This window comes from Gobius niger (genome assembly GCF_951799975.1).
Source record: "Gobius niger genome assembly, chromosome: 9".
In the NCBI taxonomy this organism is placed as follows: Eukaryota; Metazoa; Chordata; class Actinopteri; order Gobiiformes; family Gobiidae; genus Gobius; species Gobius niger.
The window spans coordinates 14,102,668-14,116,484 of NC_136860.1; the positions used below are offsets into that span (position 1 = coordinate 14,102,668).

A 13,817-nucleotide genomic window follows, 5' to 3' on the forward strand; every position below is an offset into this window, starting at 1 on the left:
CGGGCACGCACAAAGACCAGACAGGTACACATCAACTCGTCTAAACTCAGGTAAGAAAATATCAAAATATGGAAGAACTGTGTGCCCTCAGTGACGCAAAACGACCCAAAATGTTGTTAGCATTTGGCCTCTCCCAGTATATTCCTACAGCTCCAAACGGGGGTGAAGTTAGAAGTGACCAAGCTCTTCCACGGGCACACACAAAGACCAGACAGGTACATATCAACTCGTCTAAGCTCAGGTAAGAACATATCTCAATATGGAAGAACGGTGGCCTGTTCCTTTAAAAAGAACTGGCTCCGCTGAACATACAATAGAACAAGAAATCCAGACCCCAGAACACAATGTTATGATTAAAAACGTCATTGTGCGCAGAGCGGGGATGTGACGTTAGCGTGTTTATGAATGAATCCGGCACGGACCACTTTACGGTAACACAGTCTTGAACAAAGTGCCCCGAAAAACAAAAGCAGCTTGTGCAAACACTCCAGCAGCAAATGTCTGTTTATGCATGCGGCTCCCACCGCTGGCAGCCGCAATTTTTGGCATCGGCCTTGCGAGTTTTTCCAGTTATGGCCTTTCAAACTCACTCAATCGGGGCTGGTAATAAACTAACTAAGGTTCGCTTGTCAGGCTTCTGTTCGAGTGAATTTTAAACAACATATAAGTAGAGGTCGACCGATATGGGTTTTTCAAAGGCTGATGCCGATTTTGTCTTGTCTATAGTGCTCCTAAAGTGTAAAATGTGTTAGTGTTGAACTGGGACTGCAGGGGGTGCTTTATTGGGGCATAGGGCTGCTGAAATATTTACATTTTGTAGGTACTAGAGGGAGCTCAGCAGATTCCAAAACAAAAAAACTATAAGTCTCTATCTCTTATGATTCTGATATCATAATCAAAACAACATAGCCATATGTAAATACGATCCGAGGTGTCCAAACCTGTGACCGATTTTCACTGCGATGTTTCTCCGCACCCCTGAGGCCTAGGGAATTGTGGGAGGGCTCATTTTAAAGCTCTGACTGTGCTCTTTCCACATCACTTTCAGTTCTAGAGATATTAGCCGGCAAATATTGTAAAATACCCAAATATCGACCCAATGTATCGGTCGACCTCTAGTTATAAGAAGTGTATGTACTTTAAGTAAGTTGGAGGGTATTTCTTGAGACAATGGATTCAAATACATGTATGAATGGAGCAGAAAACAAATTCAGGTAGGTCTTTTGGCGATGGAACAACGACACAACATGGTTAAAATCCCCCCCAAAATCAATCAGCATAATAAGTCCTAAGATCTAGCGCTATGCCTGACCTGCACCGTCCGCGCACTATCCAAACCAATCCAGCCAACCATATTCTTCGCTCCATTTCCAGTAAGCAGACTGCGGGCCTTGTCCATGTGCCAATTTTCATCGGGAACCACTCTTCCCCTTTACAAACAGCCATAAAGAGCCCTCTGTTCTGGCATGGGAGGGGGGCAGAAGTGAGAAGAAACAGACTGCCCATGCACAAAAACGCGCTTCTATCGGACCGGCCTGGCAACACACTGGCAGCCTGGCATGGCGGTGACAGATTTGGATCTTCCTTTGCTCCGCTGGGTTAGGGAAACCTTGATCTTCGGCTGTAGTGCCCTTAGACGGACATGTTCTTTGGTCTCGCTAAGACAAATCCCGCTATGACACAAGACGCCTTCACAGTTAAATGAATGGGGAGTACATTGGAAACACCTGCTCCAACTGTCTGCGCTTAGCATTGTTGTATTAAGGTCTGCAAATGCGGACCATGTTGTTTTTGCGCATAAATCCACGATAGCTACTAACATGGGAAAATTTAGCTTCCGTCTTAGCACCTTATGTGGCATGCTAGCTTTGTAGTGCGGAGCTGCAATAACTTCAAACTTCAAAATAGGAGTGTTTATGTCTATGCAAAGAGCAGTGTAAGGGGTGAGCGAAGGGCCAAAAGTGAAGTTTGGGATAAAATAAAGACATGTTTTCATTGTCTAGACATGCCTTTGTGTCTGATTTATTGAACAAAAGTGGACTGTTTAAAATGTATCACGGTGAAAAGGCTGTGTTTAAAGGGAGTTGTGTAAGTTTTCACTCTGTGATTTAAACTTCATTGTAGCGTCACAATCGAGACGGATCATTAATGCTTTGTCTCTGTACAGTTGATTTAGAAATGGACACTGAGGAAAAAGTTGGTCAAACAAGTAAAGAAAGTCTAGTCTAAAGTACAGCATTAGCAAGCTTTGTGTACAAAAGCAATGGACAGTAAAACCCCGGGGTCGCGGGTTGCATATAATAGAGAACATTTTCCCAATAAATGAATAATAATAAGCCGTGATTTGGTCAAAGCCCCAACTTAACTGTAGCTTCATTAATAACAACGGCATACACTTGTATTGCACTTTACAAGCCCATGTCACAAGTTCCTCAAAGTACTACATAGTAGTCATTATTCACTTACTCCACACTCAGTGGTGGTAAGCTGTTCTTGAAGCCACAGCCGTCCTGGGGCAGACTGTCCATTTACCACGTGGCTATAATGCGTTGTTCATATCCAGCGCTCTTATTATGTCAGTGCCCTCTGCTGGACACGTGTGGAACTCTTTCATGTTTTTTTTTTTATTTAATGCCCCCTAGTGGCTAGAATGAGCATTCTGGTTATTCTTTAAAAAATCATAGCTCCGCACAGGAATGGGCTAGAGACTTACTTTCTTTGTACATACTCTGGAATTTAAGCTCTACAGGGGCAGGGACTGGATTAAATCATCTCGCGGGCCGGATCAAGCCCGCGGGCCGCATGTTTGACACCCCTGGTATAAGCTTAAAAATGTAGCTTTATTGATGTGGCATTTGTGACCATTGAAATATGATATTTTGATTGGACAGCAATGGCTACACCTCTTTGTCAAAGTGCTACAACAGCTACTCATTCCTCCTTTGAGACATTCTTTATTACTTATGCCAGGTAATAAAACTGGCGTACGACTACCTGCCCAATCCCTACATTCGCCTAATCAAGACGAAAACACAAACGAATACAACTCCGCTGCCACTCCAGTAAGTACCCTCACTCCTCCAACAGTGTAATTGCTATTTGCCTGCATGTCGATCCCTGCGTGATTACATGCTGTTTCTCCCATTGTTACACTGTGAGAAAAAGTGATGGGGGAGACGTGGCATGGCTTGTCTTGCTCATGAGTAACCCTGTGACTAAGTGCATACCTCAGAGCGTGTACATTAGGCGGCTGGCAGGCTCGGAGTGGGGAGGGGAGAGGGTTCGCGGGATGATTAGCAGCGATTTAAAGAAAGACAGACAGATGAGAGAGAAGAATGGAGCGCGGCCAAGGCGCGCTGCGTCTGAGTTCAGTCGGCGCCAGGATGCTCCGAGCTTGGATGAAGTAAAAGTGGCTGACGAAAATCAGAAGGAAGTTGGTTTAAGCACTTGAAGAAAATGATTTGGTGAAGAGACATTTATAGGAGCATTAAAGTCGGCGTGGGAACAGTCTGGGTATTGGCTTTTTTTCTCTGCATACACATATTGATGCATTGGGTAAATTAAGTTTTGCGATAATCGTAACATAAAAATATATTTTTGCGGTCACAACATGGTATTTCCTGGATGTGCTACTTTCATTAAGTCCATTGTAAATGTTGTTGAAAAAGGTTCTTCCACTGACATCTGTACTAGATGTTTTGCCTCTCACCTCAAGAGGTTTCATCAGCAACTAGTAACATCTTAGCAGCAGGCTGTATTTACACTGCTATGCTAGGAGGGAGTAAGTCTTATGAGGTGAGAGGCGGAAAGTCCCCTACACTAAAACAACCAAGTACAGATGATAGCTTAAGATCTTTTATCAACAATGGGAAAGTCTTGTAACTCTGAAAGCCTACACAACCATATATCACTTCTATTTACTAAACATTCTAAACAGCGACATTTCCCAACTCATGACATCTTACCTATTTTTGACATCTGAATCCATTTCTCGCGTCAGAAAGTACGTCTGGACTCTTAGTTAAGTGCACTGTCAGCCACCCAAAGTGCTCCAAACATGATGGAAGAGCTTTTAAATGGCAGGCCGCTGATGAAGAGACAGCTCCCAATGGCCCTCTGAGCTCTCCCTGCCCCACCTCCCTGACTCCAAAACAGCCAGACTTCATGTAACATCTTGTCAGGCCGAGGGTGGATCGACAAGGCCTCAATAATGGTACCTGCCACACAGCACTGTTATTTAGAAGCCTCCTGACAGACCGGCGCAGTAAATTCAAACCGTATTATCACAACCTCAGATACACTCCACAGTGGGAGATTTATTGCCGGCTCGAAGGACCCTTGTGCCGACATGTCGGTTTGACGGCGGGCCGAGCAAACAAATAGGTGTTGTTGATGGATGTGATGAGTAGGTTTTTAAGTGTTGCAAAATGATCGGAGTGGGCGACTGTGATTGCGATAGTTGGAGCTTCCGTGTTTTTAAAATAGAGACGGAGTGGAATTCAGAAGATCACAAGGCACATTCTCGCTAAACTGAGCAATAATCAAGAGCCAGTATGATTAGTCTGGAATGAGTCATTCGTTCATATGGCATAATGTTATCATACTGCAGATTAGGTGATAATCAATAAGGTTTTCCATCTGATTGAGATTTAACGAATGGTAACTAGGGCCCAACCTATATATCGGCCGGCCTGATATTACGATATTTTCAATATTGGTTATCGGTCAAAATCAGCCGGTAAAAAGGCCAATATCTCCTGGACCAAAAGTGATAGAGACTTCCGGAAAGAGCTCAGTCAGAGCTTTAATATGAGCCCTCCCACAACTTCCTAGGCCTCAGAAAGGACAATTGTTTGTACCCCTATTTTACATATTTTAGTTTTGTTTAGTTTTATAAAGTTTTGAGTATAATTTCGGAACCATAAGAGATAGAGACTTATCGTTTTTTTTGTTTTGGAATCTATTGATTTGTGTCTTTCAAACAAGCCTCTGAATTAACTGCTATACAGCGCCCCCTGCTGTCACAGTTCAAAACTGACACATTTAGAAGCTTCGTACACAGGATTATAGACAGTTCTAAAAGTGGCCAAAAATATCAGTGGTGCATACCAGCATCGGTTAATCAAAATACCCGATAATTGTTTAGTTTAGTTTATTGAAAGGACAGTGTGCAGTTACATTAAAAAGATGGCTGTACCAGATTTAGCACTATGCTAATTCCCATCTGCAGTCCCCACATTGGTCGACCGATATTTCTATATATTTCTATGATAGAAAACTTTACTATTATAATAAATGCTTAACTTTAGGCTATTTAAGAGATTAAAAATATCGGCCTTCATATCGGTAACGGTATCGAACCCCAAAAATCCATATCGGTTGGGCCCTGATGGTAACTTGAACATGTGAGAAAGTTCAGTGTTTGTCATGATTTCAACTTAACTAACTATTGGTATTGTCATTATTGTTGTATATTTACCCAAGTTTTATTTGGTCAAACAACAGAAGAGTCTCAACACTTTCCTGTCAAACTCGAGGTGAACTAACAACTCTCTCACTAAAGTCCCTCTCCCCTCCGCGCTGACCAACAAGTTACTATTTGCCTCTCTGGCATTTTCCTTACCGGCCCGTGGTGGTAGCAGGATGAATTATGATATGACATGCTCCTTTCTCTACTTCTGGGCTGCCGTGGCGATCAAGATGAATCACCGCTCTACCCCACATGGGAACGTTACCTCACATCCTAGCGCAGTTTCCAGTCCCAGGATTTGGCGAAACACAACCTGAGAACCTTCCGCGGCCCCCTAGCATGTCCGAAGACGGGATAATGTACTCCGATGCTAACTATTATTTGCCGTGCGGTGAGCTGTCACATACCATCAAGTCTCTTTCGTAGGGCAAGAAACCTCTTTCAAAACCTCGCGGTAGAGCGTGAAAATTGTTGCCATTGATTTGCAACATGGCGGCCGTCTTTGATTGATGGGTCTCTTGTCTAAAGTCGCCCCGCATTCCAGGCTGGAACTCGAGGGAGCATCCACTTTTGGAGCCGAAACAAGATAACAACATGTCTGTCGGGTACAACCAATCACGGGAGCCCTAAGTATCCACCGAGCTTTTTAGGCTAAACCGAACTGCAAAGACTTAAAGACAAAATATTAAGTCAATCTCAGCAGCTTTGGTGTGGCTTCGTTTGGAAATGTGGCGACAAAAATAACAAACTTTTCAACTTTTGCCAATTAGGATGAGGCGCGGATCTGCTTTTCTCATTACTCATGTTAACACTAAGGATTTTAGGTGAGAAAAGCGCAGCTGAAATGAGGTTGTGGGCTGTTAGAAGGCCATGCTGGGAAAAAAACAAAAAAACAACCCAAAGCAAGTAATGATGTTTATAGAGGAGTGGTTCTCACACGCTTCGCAGCGAATACAACCTCATAAAAGAGTATCTTAGCAAGATACTGCAGCTTGATGGACACGTAAAAGTGTGAATGTATCAAACAAGGAATGAGATGTCATTTGACACAAGGAAAAACCACAGAAATGCTAGTTCTTGACTTTTTTAAATGAGCCTATGTGTTCTCCGCTCATTTAAAGCAGTACTAAGTAACGTGTTTACCTTAATAAATCCTTTCCGTAGTCCCTGTGGGGGTAATACAAGTGTTTATGGGATGATTGGAGGGTCTTTCATCTCCCCCTGGTGTCTCTGGCCAGAAAACCATGTTTGCAACTTGACTGCCACCGGTCCGGAGAGAGCAATACACACTAATGGAATCACGAAGAAGAAGCTAACAGGCTAACGGGCAAAGCTAGCTGCGGGCTAACGTCACTTTAAACAGTATTTACAGCCAAGTTTTAGTGAAAAAAAATATTTCCGTTGTATAATTGGATGCACAATATCCCTCTCTCCCTTTGCCTTTTCTGTCAGCGTAGTATTTACTCTCCAAGACGATAAGTTAAAAAAATCGTAACTTGCTACGACACCTGCAGTTGCGCTTATGGCCTCTAGGGGGAAGAGTTACTTAGTACTGCTTTAAAATTGCTCTCGAGAGCCAAACAAGCATTTGTCAAAAGTTGAACTCTCTTTACTTACTACAACCATACTATCTACACAAAAGTACAGTTTCTTTCTTCCCCACCACCTATTTGCACTTTACATATACAGTACATGCATCCCTATCTGCCATACATTGTGCATGTAAACTAGCTCGGCTCCCGACACCGCGCCGCCTCATCCTTGTCTCCTCCCGTCCGCTAAGCTCAATGAAGACAAATCAAACCCACATACTCCTTCTGGCAGGTATGACGGAGCGACCCGCGGCCCTCGTTACGATCTACGTACCAAAAAAAAAAAAGGAAAGAAGTGATGAAGAGCGAGGTGCGTCGCTTGACAATCGGGCGACTCTGCGCCTTCACCGCGCCGTAATTAGGTGAATTTGGCGCGCGCCGGGGGGAACGACAGCTAGATCAAGGTCTTGATGAATTAGCGGTAGCGCACTGTCAGAGTTGCATCACATTAATCAAAACAAACTGGGCGCCGCGGCAACACCCCCCCCTCTTCTTCTACTGCTTTTGGGGGTGATGAATAGCCCTGACTGCGCTGTGTATCACCTGATCCTGCTGAATTTAAATGTAACAGCATAGTTCGCGCAAAACCTCTATTGATCTTACTCCCCGGCTTCCCTTCCGGACGCTGCTGGATTCAAATATTTTAGATAAGCAAAAGGAGGAGGGGGAGGGCGGCCATGTTGGTATGGTAATGGCCGCCTCGATAACCTAAGAAAAATAAACAGTAAGTAGGTCAGGTTTGGACAAAAGTTGCAAAACTAGACTGGCAACCTAGATAGGGAGCAAAATAGCACAACGGAATTCGATTAAACTTGCAAACGCCTGGAAACTTATTGAACACATTTCTGAAATGAATATTACTTAACTTTGCTGCTTAGGTACTTTTCTTATGATAAATGTTTCTGAGTAAACCTGACAATTCCAATTGCAGTAATAGTGGAAGATTAGAGGAAGTCATGGCAACTGTAAGTACTGATAAAGTAGTAAATGCGGCTGTTTATATTATCATTAAATAGTATTATGAGGATACATTAGCTTCAACTTAGCACAAATGATGATGAATTCTGTCGCAAATTCAAACCACTGCAATATTTTTCAGATGTGACTTTGAACCGCTATCCTTCTTTTTAAGTCTTTAGTTCCCCTTCACAACAGAAATCGTCCTTTGAGAGAAACATGCCTTGGCACGGTTTTACAGCTGGTTGCTGCCAGTGCCAGAAAGCCCTCCAAGCCTTGCTCCAAAACGCTAAATAGTCGGTAACAGAGGAAATGTTAGCATAGCGCGGTATCAGTGCTAATGCGTCATGTCTCCATTCACTGTGATTGTGGTTCCTGCCTGGCTTTCATCTCTTTAAACTTGGACCAGAGCTGTTTTGTTGAGGCCTTGGCACTGACAAGTAGAAAACATAATACTATTTTAGAGGAAACGAAAGATAAGAAACATTGCTAAACTTGGACATTATAGGCTTTTTGTTCATATCTTAAAAAGACGGAGTCATTGAGCATTGCCTGTGTCTAAGTGAGCATGTGGGGCATGTCTGCTCATCAGCATTTCGCTACAGTAAAGTTTGTCTTACAACACGGCAAAAGTAATCTTGAAGTGACATTTTCTTTAAATAAGTACTTTTTGTCCTTGATTTGAGAGTCCAATTTCATGGGGCTATTATTTAAGATATTACATGTAAATTAAGATAAAACAGCAACAGTTTTATTTCAAGTAAATTCAGATTTTTAATTTAGTTTTGAGTGCATTGGTCCTTTTTTTTATTAATTTAAAGGGTCTAGATGCAAGTTGGCCATTTTATACTCACTACTGCCACTTCAGGTCACACGTGTAACTGCACCTTCTATATTAAGCTCGTGCATGACAGCACTTACCGGAAGTAACAACTTTTTGAGTGACAGTGCAGGATATTTGAGGCAGTTGTGGTGAACAGGTCTGAGCTCATTCTACACCTTAGCACATTGTTGGAACATGTAGGGGGAGGAAAAATGCATAATTTTAACCCATGGACAGATTTCTTAAAATGAGTCTCTCAAATCAAGGACAAAAGTATTTATATCAAGAAAATTTTACTTTACTTTTTGCAGTGTATAACTTCAAATGTTCCACAGAATGAGTTTTTTTTTTTCTTTCTTTTTTTTATTTTATTCACGCTTATTTTCTGAAACCATGCTGCTTCATTTTTGTACAGATTGGTAAATGGTCTCTTTATATACTTATTTATTTATACTTTTCTACCTTCATCAAGCCCAAAGCACTTTTGCTGCAAGGAACCAGACACCCATTCACACTCTCATTCATACACCAATGTACGCATACACTGGAAGTAAGGGGGGTGGAGGACTCAACGACAGTGTGCATGAGATGACCCGCTCTACCAACTGAGCCACAGTCGCAATTGTGACAAGAAGAAGCTATTAAAGGGACTATACGTATACAGAGTTTAAAAATGTCAAAAATATGTATTTTCCTCCCCCAATATGTTCCAGCCATGTCCTAATGTGTAGAATGAGCCCAGACCTGTTCACCACAACTGCCTCTAAAATCCTGCACTGTCACTCAAAAAGTTGTTGCTTCGGGTCCGAATTGCTGTCATGCACGAGCTTAATATAGAAGGTGCAGTTACAAGTATGACCTGAGGTGGCAGTAGTGATTATAAAATGGCCAACTTGCATCTAGCCCCTTTAAGGAACAGGTTTCCTATCAGAGTAGCCATTTTCCCCCCTTAGCAGTAACTATAAAAGCTCAAATCAAGTAGAAGTAATGCACACAATTGATTAAGAAGTTTTCAGTCAATCACACCACAATGTCCTCGCCACTTACCCGTGCATGGCGTGCAGTGGATGCGGCTCGTAATGATAGCGTCCCTCGTGATGCCTCATGTCTATGGGGATGGGCGTGTGGAAGGTGGGGAAGAGGGGATGACCACCTGTGGATGCCAGAAGACAAAAAGATTAGATTTTAACACAAAACAAAACAAGAAAAAGCCCAGTCATTCCTGTCAATGGACTTTTACATTCACGCCATGGTTTCGTGACTAGCTCCTATGACACAGCATGGCACGCTACGCTAGCACTTTACAGTTCCCGTAATGCCCCATTAATTGGGCCCTTGTAGGCTGTCTCCGATTTTTGCCCCCAAGTTCTAAATGCCTATTAATGACTGTGTATCTAATAGGACCGGAGCGGGTTTAACGCTATAATAAATGTGTTTTATGTGTCAGGCGAAGAACGCTTGAACGCACGGTTTCCTGCAGTAAATGGTCTGATGTCTGGAGGCCGGGGTCTTATTAGAAACGACATTTAAAAGTCACTGTCTTGTAATCTCAGCGGGGGGTGGTTCAAACCGGGATTAAAGCAAGTAAACAAAGCCGATCGTATGAGAAACGGGGCGCGGATTTGGCTACTAGTGCAATTTATGAGAATCGGGGAAATGCAGTTCTACCGAGTTCTACCTTCGCCACAATATTGAGCAGGCTATTATGAAGTTGCTCATCTACAGTTTCATTGTTGCCTCTTTTCAAATTCCTCACTTTCTTAAGCAAACAGCTGCCTCCAGTCATCTTTAATCCCATCACAATTTGGAGCACAAAATGGCACCGCGTCAACATGCTAACCCCAGTCAGCAGGACAAAAGGCTCAATCAGGGTTAAGCGGCAGTAATGTGTGTCTTTGTGCCACCTCTGAACAGGTCGCAGCCTCTGGGCATGGAGATCTCTGAAGGATACCCGCCCGCCCCGAGGGGAGATCTACCTAGGCTAATCCAAACGACGTGATGATTGCCCCGTTACAATGACAACACCTGGGCCTCAATACAAAGGACGCGCCGTTTCCTGCGGAGAAACCTCATTGGAAACAAGATATTTTTCGATACTCATGCTAGCTTTCGACTAGAACACATTTTAAACAGATTTGCATTTTTAGCATTATTCGTATTGTTGTGTGCTTGTGTAGCATGGAGGACGAGTGGCTAGAATCCTTGTCTCTTAGCAAATAAGGTCCTGGGTTTGATCCCCGGACAAGGCAGGGGGGCCTTTCTGTGGTAAGTTTGCATGTTCTCGCCATGTCTAGCTGTGTTTCCTCCATCCCCTCACAACATGCACAGTCGGCTATAATAACTTGCAGTAGGGCTGGACAATTACTCGAAGTTTGGCTAATCGATTTTGGTCAATCCCGATAATCATCATGGGTCTTTATAATCAGGTGTGCAGCCATTTCTTTGGCAGAAACAGAACTTTTGGAGTTTGGACGAGACAATGGAGGATCAATATGAGAAAAAAAACAATTATGAATGTGATTTTTTTTTTTCCCCCCCATTTCGTCCAGCCCTAGCTTCCATTGTGGTAATCGTGACCGAGACCTCGCCTCAAGATCAAGGGATGGGTGCCCGCTGCTGGCAGGTCGCCCTGGGGCACTGGTTATAAGTTGAACTGGGACGATCCACTTTTGTCACGATCAGATACGTGTGCAAAGTTTATAAACCAAACGCCATTTCACATTTACTGAAGTGTTAAGATTTAAAAGTGCCGTAACCCAAAATGCAACAAAGTGCTGTTGCTGCAAAACAAAGGAGTGCATGATAAAAATACTTCCAAACACAAGCATTGAAAGCACGGCGATACTTGATTAAGTGTCGATACTTGGTATTGCAGCAAAATACAATGATTAGTTATGGGTCAAAGGCAAAGTGCAATAAAGTTGAACGTTGTTGCTATTATAGAACATACCTGGACAAACGTGTTCTTGATAAACAGTATACAGTAACATTTAAAACACTTCTCACAAGACAAAAAAGAAGAGATGCTAAGGATTGGCACTGCTGCTATGATAAGTTAATAACAAACTGATAACACACTGATATGGTATGTTAAAGGAGAAATAATTTCGAGCAAGCTTGTTAAATTCTATCACAGATCCCAGTTTTTTTTTTGCATTCTTTGGGGACAAGCGGCATATGTTTTCCGCTGGAATTTTTACAAGAAAAGATTGCTGACAAATTATACCTTCATACTTGCAAAGCCCCAAGGTGAAATCAGTCTTGAAGGCCTAACAGTTCCCCCTGCATATGTTTTAATAGAACCATGTCCCCGGAGTCAAAGTAGCCCATAAAACTCTGTCAAAGTCTGTCTGCCCCTGTCTTGTCTCTCGCCTCTATGTCGGCGATTTATGCCTGCCTGCTTGGACCCCGGCCAGTGACCCGCCCTCGCCTTTGTGACGGAGACAGGCGACCGGTCCCGAGGCGACTTTTGCGAGTTAAAAAGACCTCGAAAAAAAAAAGAGGAGACCTTGAGGTGAAATGAGAGAGGGGCACCGAACGCTGGGGAGGAAAAGAACCGTGAGCTTTGTTTCACAAGTGGAGCCAGAAGTTCAGGCATTTGTCTGAGGAGGTGCGCCCCCAAAGTTCGAACGTCCTGGCATCGCCGCGAGAAGGGAGGAGTGGGACAAGATGGGGCAAAGATGGGAAGACACTGAAGTGGAGCCAGTGAGGGGCCTTTTGAAAAGTAAAAAAAAAAGGGCACTGGTTAATGGGGATTTGAGTGCTGCAATACTATGTGAAAAATGAAACGACGATGATACTGAGACCGATTTTTTTTAACTGCCCAGTCTAAAATAAAGACTTTGAAGATTCTGTGGTCTATAGCATCTGTGGGTGTGGAGGCGATAAAGGGCTGAGCAGGCCTTTCCATCACCCAGACAGCTGCATTGTTTCCTGAGCTGCTGCTGGGGCAAATCAGGAGAGGTGCGCGACCGGAGCGCACTACACCGATCCGTGACTTTTTCGTTAATCCCCTTTGGACGTGGCATCCAAGACACAAATACTTTCACTTTGAGACAACAGCACATCCTGTTTATTGATGGAAAAGCGCTTCCATGTGGGCCTAAGGTTCAACAAAATAAACAGATAGTTGATTGACTGACCTGAGCGTGGGGGCTAACCACTTAAAAGCTAATTTTGCATACAAAAGGTTACAGGGATGATGAGCCTTATCTAATGAATGTGAATTGACTTTCTACTAAACTAACTAACTAATTACCCAGTAGTTGCAACGCAAGACCTGACAGAGGCCCGTGATGACTCAGTCCCGCCCACAAAAGCCCCGACATGGTGGTTGTTCAAAGAGTGGAAGAACTTCTGTGGTCTCGCAAGGAAAGACTGCCCATATATGGTCTTGTTCGACGCAGCCAGAGGGGGAAAACAAAGAGGAATAAACTGAACTTCCTCCCATTACTCCACCATTACTTCAACAAATGCTGAATCATGACTATACTTTTCTACTAAATAAAGATACAGAAACATGGAGAGGAGCAAAGTTGTTCAACGGCCCATAAATACATAAAAAAACGAACCGGGAAGTTACGCTAGCTTCATGCTACATATGCTAACGTTAGCAACGAGTGCCTTTTTTTCGCAATTTGCTGTGACAAAACATCAATATGGGCACAATTTTGGCTTGACGATATTTGTGTGTGACAAAATGTTTATTGTCTGCCAGAAAACGGCTAAAAAGAGGGAAAAATTGGGATTTCCATGAGAGGTTTCTTCCCCCTTGTATGATGCGTTGCCGTCCATATCGTTGCAACTATATCGCTGCTTTAGGAACCATTAGGCATTAGATGTTCCATTAATATTGTAACAGACAGAGGGATCCATGGACCTCTAATATGGTTGTGTAAATTCAGCTTCTTCATATGTCACTTCCTGTGCCCAAGGATCAATAATATCATCACAAAAATGTCTATGTAGAGTAAAA

General features: G+C 43.1%; 1 protein-coding gene across 1 annotated transcript in view; it reads right to left on the reverse strand.

Annotated features, from left to right (window-relative positions):
* The window catches only part of gli2a (GLI family zinc finger 2a), a 104,028-nt gene that overhangs the window by 38,572 nt on the left and 51,639 nt on the right, over positions 1-13,817 (reverse strand). The window contains exon 3 of the mRNA XM_079562833.1: positions 9,890-9,995. Within this exon, the coding sequence (XP_079418959.1) occupies positions 9,890-9,995 (106 nt within the window). The remainder of the gene's footprint in view (positions 1-9,889; positions 9,996-13,817) is intronic.